The 23,197-nt window shown below is 33.1% G+C and overlaps 1 protein-coding gene across 2 annotated transcripts in view; it reads left to right on the forward strand.

Annotated features, from left to right (window-relative positions):
• The window catches only part of LOC113513498 (ras-like protein family member 10B), a 72,712-nt gene that overhangs the window by 37,720 nt on the left and 11,795 nt on the right, over window positions 1-23,197 (forward strand). Inside the window, exons 1-2 of one of the 2 annotated variants that reach the window (XM_052896007.1) lie at window positions 12,047-12,895; window positions 20,688-20,836. In XM_052896007.1, coding sequence (XP_052751967.1) covers window positions 12,811-12,895; window positions 20,688-20,836 — 234 coding nt within the window. In that variant the 5' untranslated portion in view covers window positions 12,047-12,810. Of the gene's footprint in view, window positions 1-12,046; window positions 12,896-20,687; window positions 20,837-23,197 lie in introns of those variants that run through there. The other variant, XM_052896006.1, reaches the window with a different exon arrangement.

Raw genomic sequence — 23,197 nt, forward strand, 5'->3', positions numbered from 1 at the left:
TTAAATCTCGTTTTTTTCTCCATATCTCATAAAACTGGTAAGATAACTTTGTAACAACGTCGTTCTATCATCACAATTTAATTATCTACTTACCTATTTATTTTTCGCTGTTTTTGTTATTAATATAATACAGTAATGTACGCACAGAATTTTTATAAAAACTTGACTAATGAATACAGTTACCGTAATATTAATAATTTTATAAAATAAATATTGCACTAAAACATACAGTAATGATAATAATTAGAAATAATGTAAATAAAGGTTATATATGCGTTATTATAATTTGTTAGTGGACGTTTTATTTAAAAAATACAAAATTTCTGAATGTGACACATAAAAATTTTCAAAATGAATATTAAGTAAGTCAACATTAGAAAAATAAGAGCTCATATACTATTTAAACGTAAATTTATAGTTTAGCTGTCATGTAATAGTTTTTATATCAATAATAAATATGTCCTCATACATACATACATACATATCTGTCACGCCTGTCTCCCATTAGGGTAGGCAGAAACAATGGAACGCCAAATGCTTCGATTCAAACAAACCTCTTGTTATATGTCCTCATAGTTTGTTTAAATAATTTATTAATTTGAACAAGTTTTGTACAGGAATTTAATTTTTGTTTACTGTAATAAATTATGATAAGGATCTACATTTGCACGCCGACACAGAGGCAGAATGTATATGGGCAATGTTAACCTTTTTCATCTAAAAATTATCTACATTCTAGCAAAATAAATCCATATAATTTATTGTAATTTAATTAATTTTATTTAATTGAATCTAATCTAATTCCATTTAATTTTGCTTCATTTCACTTCGTTTCGCTTCGCTTCGTCTTCCTTCGCTTCACTTCACTTCACTTCACTTCGTTTAATTCTTTTTCTTTTACCTATATAAATGTGAGAAAGAAAACTTGTTTGTTGCTTGTTTACCTTTATATTTCCATTCATATAAAATGTTTCTTGTTAATATTTTATTGTACTAGGAATCTTGCGAAAATTTATATTACCTACTGGTTAATTTTGTTTAATTCCGCTACTTTTAGTATGTTTGTGACTGCCAACACTTGAAGATTGATTATCACTGTTACTACTTGTTCTACAACTTTTCATATTAGCCTTCAATCTCCGACTGCCATATCGTTCACGCACGTTTTGCGATATGATGTTTTACCTCTAAACGAGACATCTTCAGACAAATTATTAGATCGCTACTCGGAGCCTAGTGTTAACTTTTCAGCACCCAATTTTTCTTACTAAAAGTAGATTTTCTTTGACAATAAAAAAAACTGACTTTAATTCTGGCAAAAGCAGTTAATTTTATATGAAAACTAAACTATTGAACTAATTTTGATGAAATTTCAACACATTTAATGTAAAATTATATCTTTTAAAAACTAAAAGGATTTTCCAAATCAGTTTATAAATGACGGAGTTCCAAGGATACAAATATAAAAAAAATACAATCATATTATAAACCTGCTCCTTAGTTATCTGATCTTTCTATGAAATAGTTCTATAATATTACTAGCTGACTCGGCAAATGTTGTTTTACCATATACATTATTTCGAGAACTATACATGAAAATTTATCGTACTACAATTATTACATTCGATTGCCATCTTGCAACTCTATTGAGGAATATAAAAATCGCGATTAAAAAATAGGGGTTGATCGTAAAAGGGTGAAAATTTGATGTTATTTGTATTTTTTTATGCTAAATCATAATAAAATAAAAATAAAAAATTTTGTTAAAAAAATAAAAAAAAATTAGAGAGGAATGAAAAATAGATGTTGGCTGATTCTCAGACCTGCCCGATATGCACACAAAATTTAATAAACATCGGTAAAGCCGTTTCGGTATAGAGTTTGGTAACAAACAACGCGACACGAGAATTTTATATATTAGATTGTATATTAAGTCTTTTGAATATGTCCAATATAATATATAAAAATTTTACAATACAATACAATACAAATTATTATCTGACGAGGCGTATTCTTCATTTACATCATTTATAAGTAATAAAATAATTTACATTATATTTCAGTTTCAAACGTGAGCTTACAATACACGTTTTGACAAAGGAGATGCTATCTGAAGTCTCAGGTGAAAATTCTCCCACATTTTATATAACAAAGCGTTTTGTTCCATATTGCAAGCTATTCAATCGTCTAAAATTTTGATTCTTCAAACAGAATAATCAAAACCGGTATTATAAAGGAGAAAGATGGATAGATAGGTAGATACCTTGATAGATAAGATACTCTTTATTATTTCCTACAAAATATTTTATTTTTTTGTATATAACGGGTAAATTAACAAAAAAATTTAACCGATATTGAAAATTCTGTCATCTATAGACAACTACGTCATGTGGTCTCGGCATAGAATAGACCACCACTTCTTTTTCCGTGTATGTCGTTAGAGGCGTCTAAGGGAACTCAATTGTCGAGGGATGGGCAACGGCGCCTTTCTTAAAACATTACTAAAATCTCATTGAGGTTACCAACCCGCCTGCTCAGCGTGGTAACTACGAAATCCCCCTTATGGGAGACTTATGTTGGGCAGTAATAATAATATTAATAATATAATTTATTTACTAAAAAACACGGTATACAGATGGTAGTAATGATATTGTCATAGTCGTAGAATACTGACGGATCTTTATATGTAATCTTTGTCAGATCCGTCAGTATTCTACGACTATGACGATATGTTAGGAACAGGCGTATTTTGCCAAAACACGCAATGTAAAATTTGTATATTTATGGTAATTTTTTTAAATACTAATGTCAAAGTATTATGTATGTGCTTATAAAGTGGAATTATTTACTGTTTAGTAGACAGATATATAGTAGATAGATAGTTATGATATCATAATCATCATCATCATTATCTCAGCATTTATTTGTTCACTGCTGAACATATATGTCTCCCCCATAGACTGCCATAAAGAATGGTCCTAAGCCACCTGGCCACCTGCATCCACTGATTCCCTGCAATATATTTGAGGTCGTCACTTCTAACGTCTGATATGATGATAATAAAAATCTACATTACACGCTTACTATATGGTCTATATATGCAGGCGGATTGACAACTGCAGTCAGGCTTTAGAGATGTCTTAAGAGGGACGCTGCTGCCCATCACTCGCCGTCCCTTTGTCGTCTCTTACGACACCCACGGGAAAGGCAGAGATGGCCTATTCTATGTCAGGACCACACGGCCACATGAGACATATTTAAGTAAAATTACTATGGGAAATCTTAATAAGACTGATAGAAGCCAGAATAATAATTTTTAAAAGTTTTATCTGTCTGTCTGTCTCTTTGTGTGTACGTTTGCTCCGGCATCACGTTTAAACTACCCCACTAAATTTAGTGCAGTTTTCACATTTGTTTTCCTAAAGGTCTGATATAAAATTTGGTACTTTATTGAATTTGCTAATTGATTTTCCTATTTCTGATATCCACATGAACGAAGTCGGGGCTAAAAGCTAGTAAACTATAAAATTCTTTGTTTTTACCTGACAACCTACTTTCATTTGGCACATCACATTGGAAGGCTTTCTCGTTTATTGCTCAAGGGATACACGCATGTGTAGGCAGAAAAAATTGTCATATCATCCGTTTGATATACTGTAGTAATAGAAAATTGAAGTGTTCGCGTAACGAGAAAAAGTTTCGTCAAGGTAACGAAGTATGCCGATTATTAAGGTTTCGTCCCAAAAATTTACAAAGAAATCCTTATTTTGCGACTTTATCCGCTCGTCCCTCTATCTGTCATAGTATAACATCTCAACAACTGCTAATATTATCGATTTGAAATTTGGTACAGTTTTACATATTTGTAGCTTGAAAATATTGCAATTAAAATGCAATTGTAATGAAAATGGGTACTAAAATTTGACCTATTTGTTAAGTAATAACGCACCTAAAAGTACTATTTATAAAGGTATCTAATATTGCAGAAAAACGAAAAAGTTTCTACCTAGTACTTTTTTTGAGAAACTATCAAAACCACCAAAAACAAACTTAGTTATGCGATTCAGTTTTTAACTAAATTTAATTTAATTGCCTAACAATTAGTATTAACAATTGATCGCGATAGTACGTCATAAAATTTCACATTTTATTAATCTGGCTCGAAGGACCATATAATGTACTGCATTATGCCACAACTACGTTTCCAGGAACACTATTTCTCTCCCATTATATTTTGTTGGTCTTACGACGATTACATTTTGCTTACGCAATAAGGTTGTTGATGGAATATTGATGACAATTTTATCCTTGCATGCCCTTTAAACGAAAAAGATGAGCGTAATCTTCCTATTACCCTGTATCCCTCTCGCTCATATTTTTTCGTTTTCACATAAGTAAAGAAGATCAAATTCGATTTCATTTTTAATGGATGGTGGTTTACAACTTGACTGTATTTTGCGTGTATATTATATTTAGTTATTTATTAGTACATATATGTGTACATGGTGAACTTAATGCTAAAAACATTCTCTCCCAGTCAACCATAGGGAAGTGTCAGAATACTCGAATATATATGTTATATCACATAATATCAATAACACCTGAGTCCTCAGGAATGGCAACATATGGGGGGTATCATGGGCGAAACAGTATACTCTGTTATGTCCATGGTACTGCTCATGTCTATAGGCGACGGTTACCACTTTCCATCAGGTGGGCCGTCAGCTTGTTTGTCATTCTTAGTTGTATAAAAAAAATCTTCCTGACCATCCACGTATTAAATTCGGGGAAACCTAACCAGTATATACTATATATCTATTATAAATAATTACAATCACCACCGTCACAGCAGTCGTTAACTCTGAACACAAGCCTCACCCTTGAAGGGTTTTTCCAGTAGTTGCCACGCTTGGCAAGTGTAGTAGCAAACGCAATTAAGCTTTGGTTATGTTTTAAGAGGGCCGATGCTGCTCATCCCTTGATCATTAAGTTTCCTAAGTTATTGCCCGTGAGTGTCGTCTGTTATGACACCCACAGGCAAGAAAGAAGAAAATAATATACATTATAATGTAGAGTTACAGGGTGTATATAGGCGTAACCCTATTATAGATCTCAAAACTGGTAACGCACGAAGAAGTCCACGGGCAGCACAGTATATTCTGTGACGCCCATGGTGCTGTTCATGTTTATAGGCTACGATCAACACTTTCCCTCAGGTAGCCTATCAGCTTGTTTGCCATATAAAGTATCAAAAAAATTCTCATACAATAAAGAACTACTTTTAGAACATAAATGAAAAGACTTTAGTCTTTGGAAAGTACAAGAATTCTCTCATTTGGGTAGTTATAACTTTACTTTTGTAAAATTTGCTTTTTACCAGCTATTTCGTACGAGTAGATTTCAAAACAAGAAAAATTAATGATATAGAATATATATATATATATATATATATATATATATATATTTTTCAGAATTTAAGTTAAACTTCCAGAAATACAACAATAGCCGCATCCAATTTGATGCAATAGTTTCTGCGTGATGCCAGAATAGATAGAATATATAGATAGACATACAGACAAATTTAAGCATCTATTGTTAAGATCCCTCATATTAATTAAAATATCTCCTTTATATATAGTCTAGGATACGATATATATCTTTATCTATATCGTATCCTAGACTATTAGTAAAGATATTCCATTAGTGTATTACTTCTAGCTGATATGTGCACTTAAAATAATGTAATCAATCATGTGAAAGACAATATTGTGGCGTAGCAGTATATTACCTCGACTTGCAGACACGTAAGGTCGCGAGTTCAAAATCGACTGACATCAAAAACAAAGTATTAATTTAAATTTCCAAGAAACGAGCGAGGCAATTGGAAGGGATTGTAAATCATGGCTAGGTTAATCGTCATTTCTAGCGATACAAGTATAACTACCAGATCGACCCCTGCACTGTCCCTCCTAGAAATCATAGTGGTTATTTCCTATAAATTTACTCCTGGCCTCTTTCAAAAGGGAGGGCTTTAAGGGTTGGCAACCACAGTTAGGTTTTGGTGGTATTTAAATAGGAACACTGCTACTCATATCTCGACTATTAAGTTCCCTTAGATGGGCTCCTTCCTTATCTGCTGAGAAAAACCCACAAGAAACTCAAGAGTTATTCATTTCAAATTATTATGTACAAGATTATTTTACATTTGCATGGATACTGTGACATGATTAGAATCGAGTTCTATTTAAGGTTATATATTTATTCCTGTTCACATATTTATTTATTTACACTTTATTGCACCATTTATAAAATAGTAAAAACAGTTAATTTTAATGAGAAATGATACAAAAGGCTGCCTTATTGCCAAGCAATCTCTTCCAGACAGCCTTTGGGTAGAGGATATTGAGAAAATAAAAAAAGAACACATACCTATCAATTTTTCTTAAATATCTTCCATGTACAGACATTTTCTAGTTACAATTTTGTCATGAGTGAGATATACTGTTTAACACAGAAACAGAAAGGGTTAAGGGGCCGCCTGAAAATTAACGCTATATAAGTACTTCTCGCTGGAGCTGTACATATATAGCAATTACCTTAATTAGACTCCTATTACCTATTATACATAAATTACCTATTATATATAAATTGTTTTTTTTTCTTTTTATTGTTTTAATTTTTTATTTTCTCAATACTGGTAATAAAGGTTATCTATTTATCTATCTTAAATACTTTATATAACTCAGTATCAACTATCAAGTATCAACTAAATACATTTTGATTATTTTCAAAGAAGAACCATTTGAGTTTCACTTGAAAGCGCCATCTATTGCAAACACCTATTGTGACTAATCTGCATTTAATCTATATTTATTCTTGAGGTGTTTATTCATTGATTGATTATTTGTTACAGTGTAATTTCTATTATATATATATAAATAAACTAGATTTATCTGCAGGCATTTTTATCGGAATGACACTGTTTCAATGAATGTTCACGGATTTCAGTTTAAAAAGTAGTCTATATACTTCTTCATCCTTTATAGTACGTAAATAGCAAATTTTATAGTAATTAGATGAGATAAGTATGATATACAAACACTCTTTTTGAAAAAAAAAAAACAGCAACAGCTGTGTTTTTTGCCTGGTGTTTTAACTAAAATTACATTCCGAATAGGCGGTTGAATCATGTAAAAATGGTTATACAAATATGCTTAAATTAAAGATTATTTAAATAATGATTTTTTCTATCACTCGTACTTTGATAGAATTAAACGATACCAAGAAAAGATACCAAAAAGATACCAAGATAAAAATATTACTAGCTGTGACACTAGGTCAGTCTGTATATAAAGTATTCTATGTATTAAGATTCAACGACCACGATATTATAATTGTACTATGATGGCAAACAAGCATACGGTTCGTCTAATGGTAAACGGATTTACCGTAACCTATGGACGTCTGTAACACCAAGGATAACACGCGCAGGTTGCTGACCCTTAAGAAATCTTATTACACCCTTATTGAAGAACCTCACGGTGTAGTCTTTAGAGAAAACCTCAGCAGGAAAATCATTTCACAACCTGAGTGTTCGGGGGGAAAGGGATTGTTAGTAATGGAGACTGAGAATCCTATTGCTAGCAACAGACCCAACCAGGTCGACCTCCACGCGGTTCTCCCTGAAAACTATCATGGTTAATTCCTGATGAATTCATCATGATGGGCTAACTGGCCTGTTTTCATTCTCATCTATCACCCTTCACTGGTGCTCCGCTAGAGTATCCCGTTAGCGCAGGCGGGGTTACCATACCATTTTCACCCAGCAAAAAAAAAGAACTTGAGTGTTCGCGGGAAGAACTTATCTCTGAAATATCTCGTTATCAAGGTATCCCTTTTTTTATAAATCTACTTGTTATTAGTGGTACGTCATCATAAATTGAACTATCTACTAACAAATTGTGAAAGCTGTGATCTTTTATAGCTATATAATGAACGCTTTACAATTCTATTCAAGCAAAAACCATTCATGTTCCGTATGAAAGCCGCGTCTATTGCAAGTAGTACGCGGACGCAAGGCAGTTTTCATTCATTCACCCTTTCATAAAGTTTACTATTCTGATCTGTTGAGGAGCTGGTTTTTTTATAGTGGTTTTATTTTTATAGGTAATTTTGGAATGGTAATGCTACCTGCGTCATCGGTATACACTGACGGGGCACAAGAGAGAGATGATTCAGATGATGATCAGGGAAAGCAAATCCGTTAGCCTATCATGACGAATTCCCCAAGAATGTTAAGAGGGAACTGTGTGGATGTCGACCTGATAGAGTATTGTTAGTATTGGGACTGTTAAACTCCGTTACTAACAATCCCTCTCCCCTTCACTTTAGACTTATAATCATTTCCTCTACAAATTTTTACACAACTGTCCTGCTAAAAAAAAGCTATTTAATACACTATCTGTGGGGGGAAAGGGATTGTTAGTAATGTAGACTGAGAACCCCATTGCTAGCAATATGCCCAATCAGGTCGACCTCCTCGCGGTTCTCCCTGGAAACTATCATAATTCCTGATGAATTCATCATGATGGGCTAACTGACCTGTTTTCATTCTTATCTATCACCCTTCACTGGTGCTCCGCCAACGTATCCCGTTAGCGCAGGAGGGGTTACCATATCATTTTCACCTATCAACAAAAAAAATACACGTCACGTCAAAAATACAATGGTCTTATCTCTAAAAAGAGATCTAAAGAGAGAGAGAGAAAGAGAGACCAACCCAGTGCAGTGAGAAAATGATAAGCAGGTAATCTAGTGCAGAAAAGGTACAACAAAAAAAAAGAGTGTAAATAGGATACAAAAAAATAAGCTTTTTACAATAAATCAAGGCTAAAGTTTTTGTATGTTTTATGGATAGAATATGTCGGAAGTTGGATATACGCCAAAATGGGCTGAAATGGCTTATCCGACGTAATCGGGCGGATACAGCTCAATTGTTGTTGCACAATGATGTTGTAACGACCACTCTTTATATTTTTTTTTTATAACGATATGAAAAATAAATTGTACCTACGTAAAGTTTTGTTTGTAATTAAATAATTAAAATATGTAGAAATTTAATTAATAATTAAGCAAATACGGCCGTATAGTCCCGGCATAGAATAGGCCATCCCTTCCTTTCCCGCGAGTGTCGAAAAATCCGTACTAAAGGAGGGCGAGGAATGGGCAGCAGCGTCTCTTTTAAAACATCTCTAAAGCCTAACTGCAGTTGCCAATCCGCCTGCTAAGCGTGGCAACTACTGGCAAAACCCCCTAAGGGGAAGGGTTATGTTCAGCAGTGGACAGTTAAAGGCAGATATGATGATGATTACATAACTAAACCAAGATGGCTTGGTTTAATTTGGACTCGCAAAGAAATCATTTTGTCGAATTTGCTCCGCTTACTCCCTCTAGATTAAGCTCTGACCTTGTCTGGCATTTTTTGCATTGCAATAAATAAATATATTTAATTAATTTAAAAAGTAAATATATAGTAATTTTATTTTCAGATATATTTTTAATAACTATGCAATATTATATATCTTAACAGCAGAAATAGAGATGTATTCATGTAAGCAGGTCTACATTCAATCCGTGGATTTATTATATTTATCTCCCCTCGAAGTGAATTATTATGATCGATAATTCCCTGTGTTATCGAATACAATGCATTAAAGTATTATAGGTGTCACAGTATGCTTTGTGTCAGTAATGCTGCTGCTTGTGTAGGTATATTGGGAATAACATTTTCCATTAGTTGATTGGTATTATTTGCCATTTTGTAGTCCGAATTTTCTTTGTAGTTAGAACGATAAACAAGCTAACGGTTACATGGAGGAAACTGATAAATGTCCCATAAACAGTAATACGGATATCACAGGATATACTGTGACACCCATGATATCCTACTGTTGTTATTCCTAAGGACTATGGTGCAAATTCTCCATAATTTGTAATTCATTGCCATACTTCACCCTTCAAATTGCAAGACAACCATGTAAACACATTTGATTCACGGCAGAAAAACGTGTGGTACAGAGGTCCCCAAGTAGACGACTTTCATATAAAGTCTCCAATAACGATAAGACTGTGTTCCACAAAAAAAAACCGACTTGAATTATGGCAAAAACAGTTATTTTGGTTTTTAAAACTAAACTACGGACCTATTTTGATAAAATTTGTATGAGACTAATATGTAAGTATATAATAAAAAAAACCAAACAGATTTATAACTGACAGTTATGAGTTACCAAACAAAAATAACTTCTTCGTCTCCTGTGAGTATTGTAAGAGGCAACTAAGGGAATTTAATAGTCAAGAAATGGGCAGCAGCGTCCCTCTTAAGACATCAGCAAGATCTAACTGCGGTTGCCAATTCGTCTGCCAATGTCAACTACTGGCGAAACCCCCAGTAGGGCGAGGCCTATGTTCAACAGTGGACAGTTAACGGTTGATATGGTCTCTTTTCATTTCTTTCATCTTTTTTTTTTCATTTAAGAGTTTCCTCTTGTCGGTGCAACTAATTCATCCATCTTCCTCCAGCCAGCTCTATCCCAGGCCATATCCTTTATCTCCCTATACGACATGACGCCTGGTGTTGCCTTTATCTGTTCCATGTAGTTATTCCTCGGTCGTCCTCTTCCTCTTTTGCCCTCTATCTTTCCTTCTACTATGCTCTTAAAAAAATCGTCATGTCGTATAAGGTGGCCCAGCATTTTGCCTCTTCTATTCTTTATTATTTCAACCAATGTTCTCTTCTCGTTCACTCTTTTTAGGTCTTCCTCGTTCGTTAGGTAGATTCGTAGGTTGATATGGTATGATATGTTACACATAAAAAAAACAAGAGAATTGAGAACTTGCTTCTTTTTGAAGTCGGTTGAAAAGTGAAGACAGTGTCTTTAAATATCTAACAGGAGTTTATTGATTCGAGGAACAATAGTTATATATAGACAGTATAGTGTATAAATAGGTATAAATCTGTGGTAGATGTAGGCATTTGTTCCGTCTAATCTATTTGAGTGACGAGAATATATACGTGATATGTTTCCGTTAAGGAAACATGTGTGGAAATTGTTGTTTGCCACCCTGTATAAAGTTATGCCCAATAAACTTTGATGTATATTTAAAATGGTTACTACAATCGCAAGATATTTATGCTGAATGTGCATTTAGAAACACATACCATACCATACTTAATCAACCATCAATTGTCCACTACAAGCGTGGCAATTACTGGCAACGCCCCCTCCCCCCTCCACCCTCCTTCAAGGGGAGTTTTATATCCAGCAATAGACAGTTAAAGGCTTTTTGACGATTATTATTTATTTATTTATAAGAAAATAAACATACATTACATCTACATATGTTGAGCCATAAATAGTTTCACATTTGCGTAATTATTTATTTATTTATTTAACTCTTTATTGCACCATAAATAAAAATATACAATGACAAGTGAATACTTCAAGTGAAATACAGTAACATAAATACAGATTGAAATATACACATAAAGGTACAAAAGGCGGTCTTATCGCTAGGGCAATCTCTTACAGACAACCTTTAGTTAAAGGAGAACAGATAGAAATGGGCAGGTGGCGCAAGAGTGAATTAATAATTTTCGTGCATAAAATACAATTACACAATCTGTTTTTATATATGTAAAAAAAATATATAAAAATAGATTTTTTAATTGGGAGTCTTAACAAGACCAACAAATGCCATAACAATAATATTTATGAATTTTTGTCTGTCTGTCTTATATCTTTGTTCCGACGTCACAAAAAAACTATTGCACCAATTTGAATACGCTTTCACAATTGCATTCCTGAAGATCTAACTTCAAATCTAGAAGTGGTCAAATTAATTGGTTTTCTACTTCTGAAATCCACGCGTACGAGGTAGCGAGCAAAATGCTAGTTCAAAATATGTATTTCAACTAAATATAATACAAAAGATACAAGCGAAACGGCGTGAACTCATCCATCCTTGCGTCAGTCGAGAGCAAATCTCCCACGGGGTGGGTGCGTCGCTCGCATACAGTTTTGCCGCCAAAATTTTGCGAAAATTCTAAAATACAATTACGTTATTAAAAATATATTGAACTGTAAACAAATTAGTACATAATTTGTGTTCATAAATAAAGCAGGAAAAGTAAAAAAGTGAATAAATATATTAAGTGGAACTTAATTATTTCTCATTAACTGTCAATTAATTAGTAGGTGTATGTGAATTGATATAATAATGAGAGTTAATAATAAATTAATAATATTTTTTTTCTCATAAAATTATAATTAATTTAGTGGACTTCTAGAACATGTAAACATAATGTTACAGTATGTGTTGCGTGCAGTGTTTTAATGTGAAAATGAAATAGACTTATACTATGTAATAATATAAATATTTATTTATTGTTTTGCTTACATTAAAAATAAATTTTATGCCAAATAATAAATTTATAATAGTAATAAGTAATATGTAAAAATAAATTTTTATTTCTTAGTAACAAAAACAATAAATTAATACGATTATAATAAGACCAGTGGACTCGTGAAAAACTTTTATTAATGAAAAAAAAATTATGACAGTTATAATAGACTTTTGGAGTGAACTTATGGAGATTAGCAACAAAATAAGCTGTAATAAAACAAACGTTACATATGAAACAACTACACTACATAATTCTGTAGAAGCCTAACTTCTAGGCAGTACCATACAAAACTATATGATGTATACAATTAAAGGAGTACTAAATTGTGTCATTCTATCACTGAAATGAACAGATTTGACAACACTTCTAAACAAGAGAGAGACGACGATAATGCTAAAGGCAATTGTACTAAACAAACCAAAATATTGGGTAAGTTTTAACGTTTATAAGAATGTTGTAACAATTTTCAATTTTTCACCGCATAGTTACATTTCTGTTTTGCCAAAGGTTGATTAGGAGAGAATGCTATATAGCATTAAGTCCGTCTTTTGTACCAGACATTTTTTGTAATGTGCCCTCAAAAGAATAAATAAAAAAGAAATAAGTATCCATACATTACAATACCTATAATAATTTATATACTTAATATTTATTTATTTATTTAAACTTTATTGACCAATAAAACGTGGTGCAAAAGGCGGACTTAATGCTATATATGGTATATGCTGGTAGAGAATGCTTTAGAATGTACTAAGATACTAGATGGCGGTTTAAAAAAAAATATATTTATATTTTAGTATAATATATAAAATTTTGTATACATATAAAACCTTGTATTCACTATTACCCTAGCCTTGCCTTGCCTTACTTGATTACTTATTTTGATTTAGAGAATTCAATATATTTAATGAACCGATGACAGAATTTCATTGAAATTATCAGTGAATCACTCTAAAATTTGTAACAAATCGAAACAAATAATTAATTAATATTTGACTTGTATAATACTATTATTGGATATCAGCGATCTGTTCATGTAAAATAAATATACCTGCCTGCGATTTCATCAGCGTATGGACATAACAATCCGCCTGCCAATCGTGGCAACTACTGGCAAAATCCCCCCATGGGGGAGACTTATGTTTAGCAGTGGACGGTTAACGGCTGTTATAATGATGATGGGCATATTAAAAAGTAACCTTTATTCTTTTCCATCTCAGGTACTATATGTCTATCAAATTCCGTGATAAGTAGTTAATCTGGTAAGAGGTAATAAGAAAATAAACAGACTTACTTTTCATATATCCAGTTAGAATATTAGTAAAACTAGTAAAAATAATCGGTAATTTGAAATTATTTCAAGTCTTCCAAAAAGCAACAGATCGACGTATTTTTTTACATAAAGAAAACGTTGTGCTTCAGAAAACTGGTATAATAAATTATTTTTTTTTTTTTTACATTTCAGTAAGGAAAAATATCTTATTCTCACTCTCACGGTAAAAGTAACAACACAAGCAAAATCAAGAATAATTATTTTATTTTTGGCTTTAAAATATACCTACTAATTTTCAAAAAATAAAAGAATTAGATGACGTATAGACTGTAGGAAATAGACAACCGATGATTATGAGCAATCACCCTATACAGTTTCATTATAAAGATCCCAATTATCTCATTACTTGGGCATCATTTCCAAGAAAAGTCTTGATATCTATTCTTGATAAGAATGGAGATAAAATAAACAAAATGTTTCAGGAAACTACTTACTTGTATTTATTTTCTTATTTTTATCTCTTCTACGGTATTTACATAGACAGTAGCAAAGTAACAAGCTTTAGGCAGAAATAATACCTATTATCATTTCATCATCATCATCATGTCAGCCATTAACTGTCCACTGCTGAACATAGGCCTTCCCCTTTTATGGGATTTTGCCAGTAGTTAGTAGGCAGGCGGGTTGGCAACCGCAGTTAGGCTTTGTGTTACTGGTTATAACTCGAACTAATTTTTTTTTATGCAACTTAGAATGGCAAACAAGCTGACGGCCCACCTGATGGAAAGTGGTAACCGTCGCCTATAGACATGGACATAACAGAGTATACTGTTTTGCTCGTGATACCCCCCATGCGTTGCCATTCCTGAGGACTCAGGTGTTATTCCTATGTAACTAGTAACGACATGAAATTCCCTTAGTCGCCTCTTACACCTCTTGCGGGAAAGAAAAGAGGTGACCCATTCTATGCCGGGTCCACACGGTTAAGTATATGATTATAGAGACATAAAAAAAAAGTTATTTAAAAAAATATTGTGTTTGAAAATGATATTTGAATCCACATCTTCTACACCATACTGGAACAAGTGCTAGTACCAGTTGAGCTACTACCATTAGACTGGGGGGAAAGGGATTGTTAGCAATGGAGTTTCACAGCCCCATTGCTAGCAATATGCCCTATTAGGTCGACCTCCACGTGGTTCCCCCTGGAAATCATCGTGAACAATTCTATTTGAAGTCGTCACGATGGGCTAACTGACCTGCTTCATCCTCACTTATCATCCTTCACTGGTGTCCCGCCGGTGTATACCGATAGCGCGGGCGGGATTACCATTCCATTATCACCGATAAAAAAAAAACTATCATTAGACTAATATAATAACAGGAAATTGATTTGTGAATTATAGAATAGAGGAGAAAATGTAAAAAAGAATATAAAATAAAATAATTTTCCAAAGTTTGAGTCCTGCTATTTTATGCTCTCGTCACTGCTCAGGTGTTAAAACACTTTATGGGTAGTGACACTCCAATCACCCAGTTTATTAAAATTCAGCAAGGTGTATAGCCTATGCGTTGCGATAAAGATCAAAGTATCTTTACACCTGAAAAATATTACTCTCTTTAGGGTACTGTACTAAAAAAAGTACAAAGGTACCTTTATGGTGCGACTTTGTCCGTCCGTTCATCAGTTTGTTTGTCGTAGCGCTATATCTTAGCACCTACTAAGTCTATTTTTTTTTTATTTGTATAAGAAATTATGTGAGAAAATTAATTTGTTTTTTATTTTTGGCTAGACGATCTAAAAGGAGAACTCGAAATTCCAAAATGGAGCTAATAGTCCATGTGGTATATTATATCATATGAATGGACTTCATTTGTATATTTTAAAACAGATTTTAATTTATTTTTATACTGTGTAGTTTTTGCCTATTAATGTGAGAAACAATATATTTTCCTCCACCTAACTACTTAAAATCTGAAATATAAGTTTATAAATAAAAAAAAATAATTATAAATAAAATAAAACAGTGGTTTAAGTGACTTCTTATATTATTTTCTGTAAAAAAGAACGTTTTCAGTTCAATTGTATATTTTTAAGTTCTTTACCTCATAATTTCATCATTTATAAACCAATTTGGTAAATCTTTTTTTGTATGAAGTAATCTACTTTTAAATTGGTTCCATAGAAATTTTATCAAAATCCGTTTAGTAGTTTATTTAAAAAAAAAAAAAATTTTGCCACGATTGAAGTCTATACTTTTTCTTTGTAGAGCAAAATCCACTCGTTGTTGTTATATGTGTGCTGAAGATACAAATAAATTTATTACCCATATCAAAGAACCAAAAAACCTGCTATTACATGGAGTACTTTCCTCTTCAAACCGGTTAAAAATCACCGCACACAATGCCTTAAAAATACTCAGCGCCAATAAAAAACCAGTGCCTGCATTTGACACCTGACGATGTGATATTTCTGGCTGTCCCTTTTGTGAAAGCCAGCCATTTATTACAAGGGAACAAAGGACACGCGATGAAAAGTGCGTAATACAAACGAGTTGCTTTATTATTTTTCCCTTTCCATTGTAGCATGTGATGAAGTATTCGAATCAAAGGACTCGATTTCCCAGGCTTTAATCTTGTTTTTTATACATGGGTCTATTCGAATACATGTAAATGACGGATGTGCATTAACATATCATAGATATGGTTTTTATTTTTATTGGCCAGGCTATAGTTACGTGTGAATATTACTAATAAAATAATATTGTAACTAAACAATGTCTTAAACATGAGAGATATTTAAGAAAAAATTATATGACAGGTCTTTATAAGAACAATGACTGTTACATTTCTTGGAAATTTTAAGATCAATAAAAGCTACAATTTATGGATATTTTGTCTGGTTGCGCAAAGATGAGGAATGGCAACGCATGGGGGGTATCATGGGCGAAACAGTATACTCTGTTTTGTCCATGGTACTGCTCATGTCTATAGGCGACAGTTACCAGTTTCCATCAGGTGGGCCGTCAGCTTGTTTGCCATTCTAAGTCGTATAAAAAAAAAGAAAGGTGAATATGGATAGCTATAAGAGCAGAAGAACGACCTAAAAAGACATGGATAGACTGTGTGAAAGATGATATAAACAGAATGGGAGTGAATGCGGAAATGACTGCGAATAGAGAAGAATGGAAGAGAAAAACATATTACGTCGACCCCAAATAGTACAATAGTTGGGATAAGAGCAGGACATTGATGATGATTTCGTCGGACTGTCTGTCTATCTATCTGTATGTTTATTCTGACATCACACATAAGCGAATACTCAAAATTGGGTGCAGTTTTCATTAGTGTTCCTGAAGATCTAACTTAAAAATTGGTTTATGTTGTATCCGTCATCTAAAAGTGATCTGTTTCATTGTTCTTCATACTTCTGAAATCCGTGCTTACTGTTACAACCCTTGCATGTAGATATATTATTGCCAAATAGCAGTATCGTTCATTTCCATTTAAATTAGCCTACATAAATTCGTAATTTAGCTAACTATTAGCTATTTACTGCCTAGCTACGTACCTGGTTTCTGCTTGTCAATCTGGCCAGTAAAATAACTAGTTGGATTTATCATACAGGCTTAAAACCCTGAACTAATAGTCTCGCACATCGAGAGTCAAGTGGACCTACAAATTAGTTAAAAGTGCAGTGTAAAACTAAAGAAGTTAATAATAGAACACTGTGTAAAAATATTAAATAAATAACTTTGGTGTGTGGCAAAAAGTTTTTTTATTTTTTTTTTGATATTAAACAAGTGCTTTTTTAATACACTTATCTTTTAGTAATATGGATAAAACAATGTTACGCCGACCCCAAATAGTAATTGGGATAAGGATAGAAAGATGATGATGAAGTGCCATACACTAACAGTACGAAATGGGGGGAAAGGGGTTGTTAACAATGGAGTTTGACAGCCCCATTGCTAGCAATATGCCTTATTAGGTCGACCTCCACGTGGTTCCCCTTGGAAACCATCGTGAACAATTCTTGTTGAATTCGTTAAGATGGGCTAACTGACCTACTTCATCCTCATCTATCATCCTTCACTGGTGCTCCGCCAGTATATACCGATAGCGCGGGTGGGGTTTCCATTCCATTATCATTCATTAAAAAAAACAGTACGAAGTAGCAAGCAAAAACCTAATTTATAAAATTAGTAATATGTTATTTATTTATTTATTTATTTAACTCTTTATTGCATCATAAATAAAAATATACAATGACAAGTGAATAATTCAAGTGAAATACAGTAACATAAATACAGATTGAAATATACAAGTTAGATATATTGAAATATATAAGTTAGTTAGTTTTTCAGTTTCTTTTTCATATATATATATATATATATATATATATATATATATATATATATATATATATATATATATATATATATACTATATATCAATTGTGTTTCACTTAAAGCTTTATAAGAATCAGTGATATCCGCTTCATTTATTGTAATTTTTAAGTGGCGTACTAATCCAGGAAATTAACTAACGTCTACGATACTAATGGCTCTCTCTGACTGCAGCCATTTTCCCCCTCCCCTTTCTACGTGCTATAATTAAATCACTTAGTGTTCGTCCATACTTTCAGACTCTGGGGAGAAAATCCTAATACAAATTAGATTTCATCAAAGAAAATCTACTTCGATATATATACTTACTTGAGATATATATAGTTTAAAATAATTATATAGTAAAAATAAAAAAACAAAATACGTGAATTCATATTTCTCGAATTCATTCTGGTTGATATCTAATTGATATGTAATGGAGAAAGTTATCGATTCATCAATTAAAACAGTTACCAAATTTATTAAATTATATCAAGCATCGAGTTATTTCGGATACGTGGATATTTTAGTTCATTAATAGAGTACTTTTCGAATAATCAGTAACAATTATAATTATATTAATAAATGGTTAATTTGAGAATACTAACATTACAGATTCACTAGGGACAACATTGGGAGTCTGTATATATACATAGCAAGGAGGTAAATTTGCACGAAAAAGTGGATATTAGGAAATAGTGAAATACTTGGAGATGCCACGGAATCATAGAAGATATTTCAATTACGTCGTATTCGTGTAAATATTCGTTTCGTGATTTCTTTTTTTTTATATCACTAAGGTCGCTAACAAGCGTACGGCCCACCTGCCGGTAAGCATTTACCGTAGCCTATGAACGCCTGCAATACTAGGGGGATTATAACGGGAAATTCACAAACTCACTATGTTTGACGTTTACGACCATTATATCGACTCCATCTAAAAGTCTTCTTCCGTGGGAGAACGACACTTAAAAAATGAATATAGCTTTTAAAAATAATATAACATTTTTGGCAAGCGAAAACAAAATGGAAACAAATGGACTGAGAGCGTAAACTATGCGTATATAATGTTATGATAATTCTACAAGTATTCGAGTATTTATAATTTGTTTTAAAATTATGAAAATAATTTAATAATATTAAATATAAAATTATTGAATTATTTGCGACAATTTACATTTAATTCTGACATTGCAAAGTTTCGGTAAGCTTCAATATGAAACTTTAAACTAGGCATGGGTAATATGAAATTGATCCGATATCTATATATTGGGTTTTTCTGAACATAGATGGCGGAAAAAAGGTAATCACCCATTTCGATATCGTCCATATTGATCGTACATCTATTTTCAAATATGTTAAAAGTTTTTTAACATAGTTCAAAATAGATGCCCATATTCGTTATTAGACCAGTATATAGATATTGTAATTAAAATATATAGGTATTACCATATATTACCCACCCCTATTAACACTACTATAAACGCTCTTGAGCTAGCTTTTGTAAATTATAGTTATATATAATTATAATTTAACGTATTAGACAATGATGTGCGATTTAATCTCGATGAATCGACGAAGACACTTTTCGGTAATAGCCCCTCCATTAATCCTAATTAATGACATCTGTCGAAAGGTTCTGGTGGCGACCTCTATATTACGGTACGGGCACATTGCTTTGCATAAATGAGGTCCAGAGTTCGACTCCGGGTTGAGCCCATTTAAGAAATGAAGTGTTCTACATTGGTTCGAGTCTGGATGTTTCGGAATATGTACCCAAATGTTTAGTAGTAATATCCTAGCTTGAGGCCCTGGCAATTGGTGTAATTGTATAAAAAAGCACAACTTAAGGAAAATCTATCTTCTAGTTATTTAAATAATTTGTAGTAAACAGGATAAAAGTACATTAGGTAATATAATTAAACGTATTAAAATTGTGAGACACAAATGTATTTCTATAAAAAGAAGCTATTTATTACCTCTCTGGAAAACATCGAGGTTAATTCCTAGGGAATTCATTAAGACGATTAAGAGTCGACTCTATTTTCAGTTTATCAAGTAGTAGCAGTAAAATAAAAAAAAAGTTTATATATTTTTAAAGTCAAAGCTATTAATATTGTTATCAAAATTAGTTTTAAAAATCAAGCACAGTATAAAGTTTTTGATTTGAGTCATAAGCTAGGGCCATGGCAATTATTATGTATTTAAAAGAGCCAAACAAAGCCAAGCACTATTCCAGGTCACATAATACATATATCGTGTATACCCCCATTCGTGGTTACTCCTAAGAACTAAAGCCGGATTCGTATTATAATGCTAGCCTCGATTCTTTCTCGGTCAAGTCTCGATCTGGTATATAAGCGTAAATACACTTCGAGATAAATCGTAACTGAAACTATAGTATACATTGTTTCTTATGTAATAATATTTTACTATGACGACAAATTTATTTGATGGCAAAAATACTAGCGAGATTGGAATATCCCTGCAGACGGCATTTGACTGTCTCCCTTCTTGTAAAAATCAAACGGTCAAAAGATTAATAATGTTTTTGTTACAGAGCTGGATCTGGATTATCTGGAGCGCGGTGGAGGTGGTACCCTGACGGTTGGGGGGGCTCCCAGCGTGGAGCCCAGCCCCGACAGCCTCGACCTCATCAAAGTCGTGCTGTTGGGAGCACCAGCTGTTGGGAAAACAAGTATTATTCAGGTATCTGTTGTACATTATTATTATTTTTAGGTTAGAATTCTTCATAATACAGGCCCTCTATAATAATGGGATTTAACAGCCTCATTGCTTGCAATATACTCTATCAGGTCAACCTCCACGCGGTTCCTCGTGGAAACCATCGTGGTTAGTTCTTGTGTGTGGTATGTTAGTCGTTCGTCATAATAAAGCTAACTGACCTGCTTCCATCATCACCTATTGTCTCTCACTGGTACCAACGTATTACTGATAGTGCATGCGGGGTTACCATTCCATTCTCATTCTTTAATAAAAACCACTAAAAACTTCATCATTACCACATTCAAGCGATAACTAGTTGTTCTGTTGCTAGCTTTTGGATTGATCTCAATTCTCTAAAAACTACGAAAACGTCCCAATAGGCTAACTGACCTCACTTCATCATAGCGTAGGCGGTATCATCAAAAAGCATGGGCATCGTCCTCTTGTCTTCGTGCCGTTTTGTGAGGACATTCTTTTGCTCTGCTTGCTGCCGATGTAGTTCCAAGTACAACCAGCAGTAACAAGTTTATACTCCTGAATCTTCCGACTAAGAAAAAGAAAGAAGAACCGAGGACTACCTCATTAACAATATACCCTGGTTGATTGTCACTTGGACCTCCTAGAAACTAACCTGGATAATTCCTGGATGAATTTATTGCGGCAGAAAAACTGACTTTATTTTATATTCATTTATCATCCCTCACTGGTATCCACTTCAGTATCACGGATAAAAAAATATTCCAGCTTATGTCGCTCTCTCTCTCTACATCACATGAAGTGCATTACTTGTCGGCTATTTTCTGACTTTATCGTAGATGGAGTTGCAGGCACATGTGCCAGTTAAGACCAAACTTATTATAAATTACGAGGAAGTGTATTTTTTCATCTTGCGTTCATAATGAACTGAGCTAAATTAAATTGTAAGCCATAAATTAACCAAGACAAAGAGGATATGGATAATGAGGAGCAATGACCCTTTCGTTCGAAATACTAGGGTTGTCACATTCAAAAAGCAGTGAAATTGCTCGAGTTCGCAAATAGACGGGAAAATGTAATAGGTGTTTGGCAACGAGCACGTGACAACCTTAGATTAAAGTCATTTATAGCAGTGTAACAATTTCACTCTCTGTTGCGAAGCAAAGTCTACATGTAAACACGTGATTTTGCGTTCTAAATTCAAAACTGTAAAATCGAAGACAACAACGTGGTCCTGGGGTCCGGATAATTTAGAAAATTAACTTTTCTGAGTTGATTTCGGTCATTAGTTCTAGGTAGGTTATGCTTCAAATATTTGTTTGCCAGTTTCTCATAATATTGTGTATTCTAACTTGAGGACCAGGCAGTTGGTGTAATTGTATGACACTTCATCACCATCATATCAGCCATTATCTGTCCACTGTTGAACATAGGCCTCTCCTTTGAATGGGGTTTTGCCAGTAGTTGCTACACTTGGCAGGCAGGTTGGTAATCGCATTTCAGTTTTAGTGATTTTTTAAGAGAGACGCTGCTGTCCATCCCTCGTTTATTACGTTCCCTTAGTTGCCTCTTATCAACGGGACATCCACGGGAAGAGAAAGGATGATCCATTCTACACTTGTTATTTATTATATTATAAGACATCTTTCCATGCATTAGTGTGTATGTATTTCCAATAAAAGTTACTTTTACTTTTTTGGAACGAAATGTCAAGTACATTTCTAATATTAATCGAACCAATAACATTTTAAGGCGTTCAGTCTCTCACTCTCTCACTCACTTGTCCCTAATTTCATTATAATCTTCATAATACTGAGTGTCCTTTACCCTTTATTATATTAACTATTTCTACTTACATAATTATATTGCTAGTAATTTATTATAGTTTATCCCACATTATTTCCCGTTTGAAGTTCCTGAAAGTACGGTTATCATGTATACATAATTATGCGGGACCTCTACGACCCAAGCGTCACTCCAAATTGGAAGCGTAATATCATATCTTGTGAAAGCTGGCAGATCGTTAGCGTTGGCTCTAAATATTATGTTACATTATAGTCTAAGATCCCGCCGCTAATTTCAACCTGCGTTACCAGGTGAAAATTCTTACTAATATTTTAAATGTAAAAGTGATTTTTTTTTGTTTGTTATTAACTTTTGGCAGTTTAACGGTTTAACCAATTAGTATAAAATTGGATATACTGGTACTATATAGATAGGAAGAGGACTTTTAATTTTTATCCTGGTCACGAGGACGAAATTGCGAAAAACGAAATTTTGATAAATTTTAATAAACTTATCTTTTGTTTTTGGTAAAATTTACACAAGACTTAAGTTTATTTTTTTCTATACATGATAAGATATGAT

This window comes from Galleria mellonella, unplaced genomic scaffold (genome assembly GCF_026898425.1).
Source record: "Galleria mellonella isolate WM207_F2 unplaced genomic scaffold, CSIRO_AGI_GalMel_v1 utg312, whole genome shotgun sequence".
Classification (NCBI taxonomy): Eukaryota; Metazoa; Arthropoda; class Insecta; order Lepidoptera; family Pyralidae; genus Galleria; species Galleria mellonella.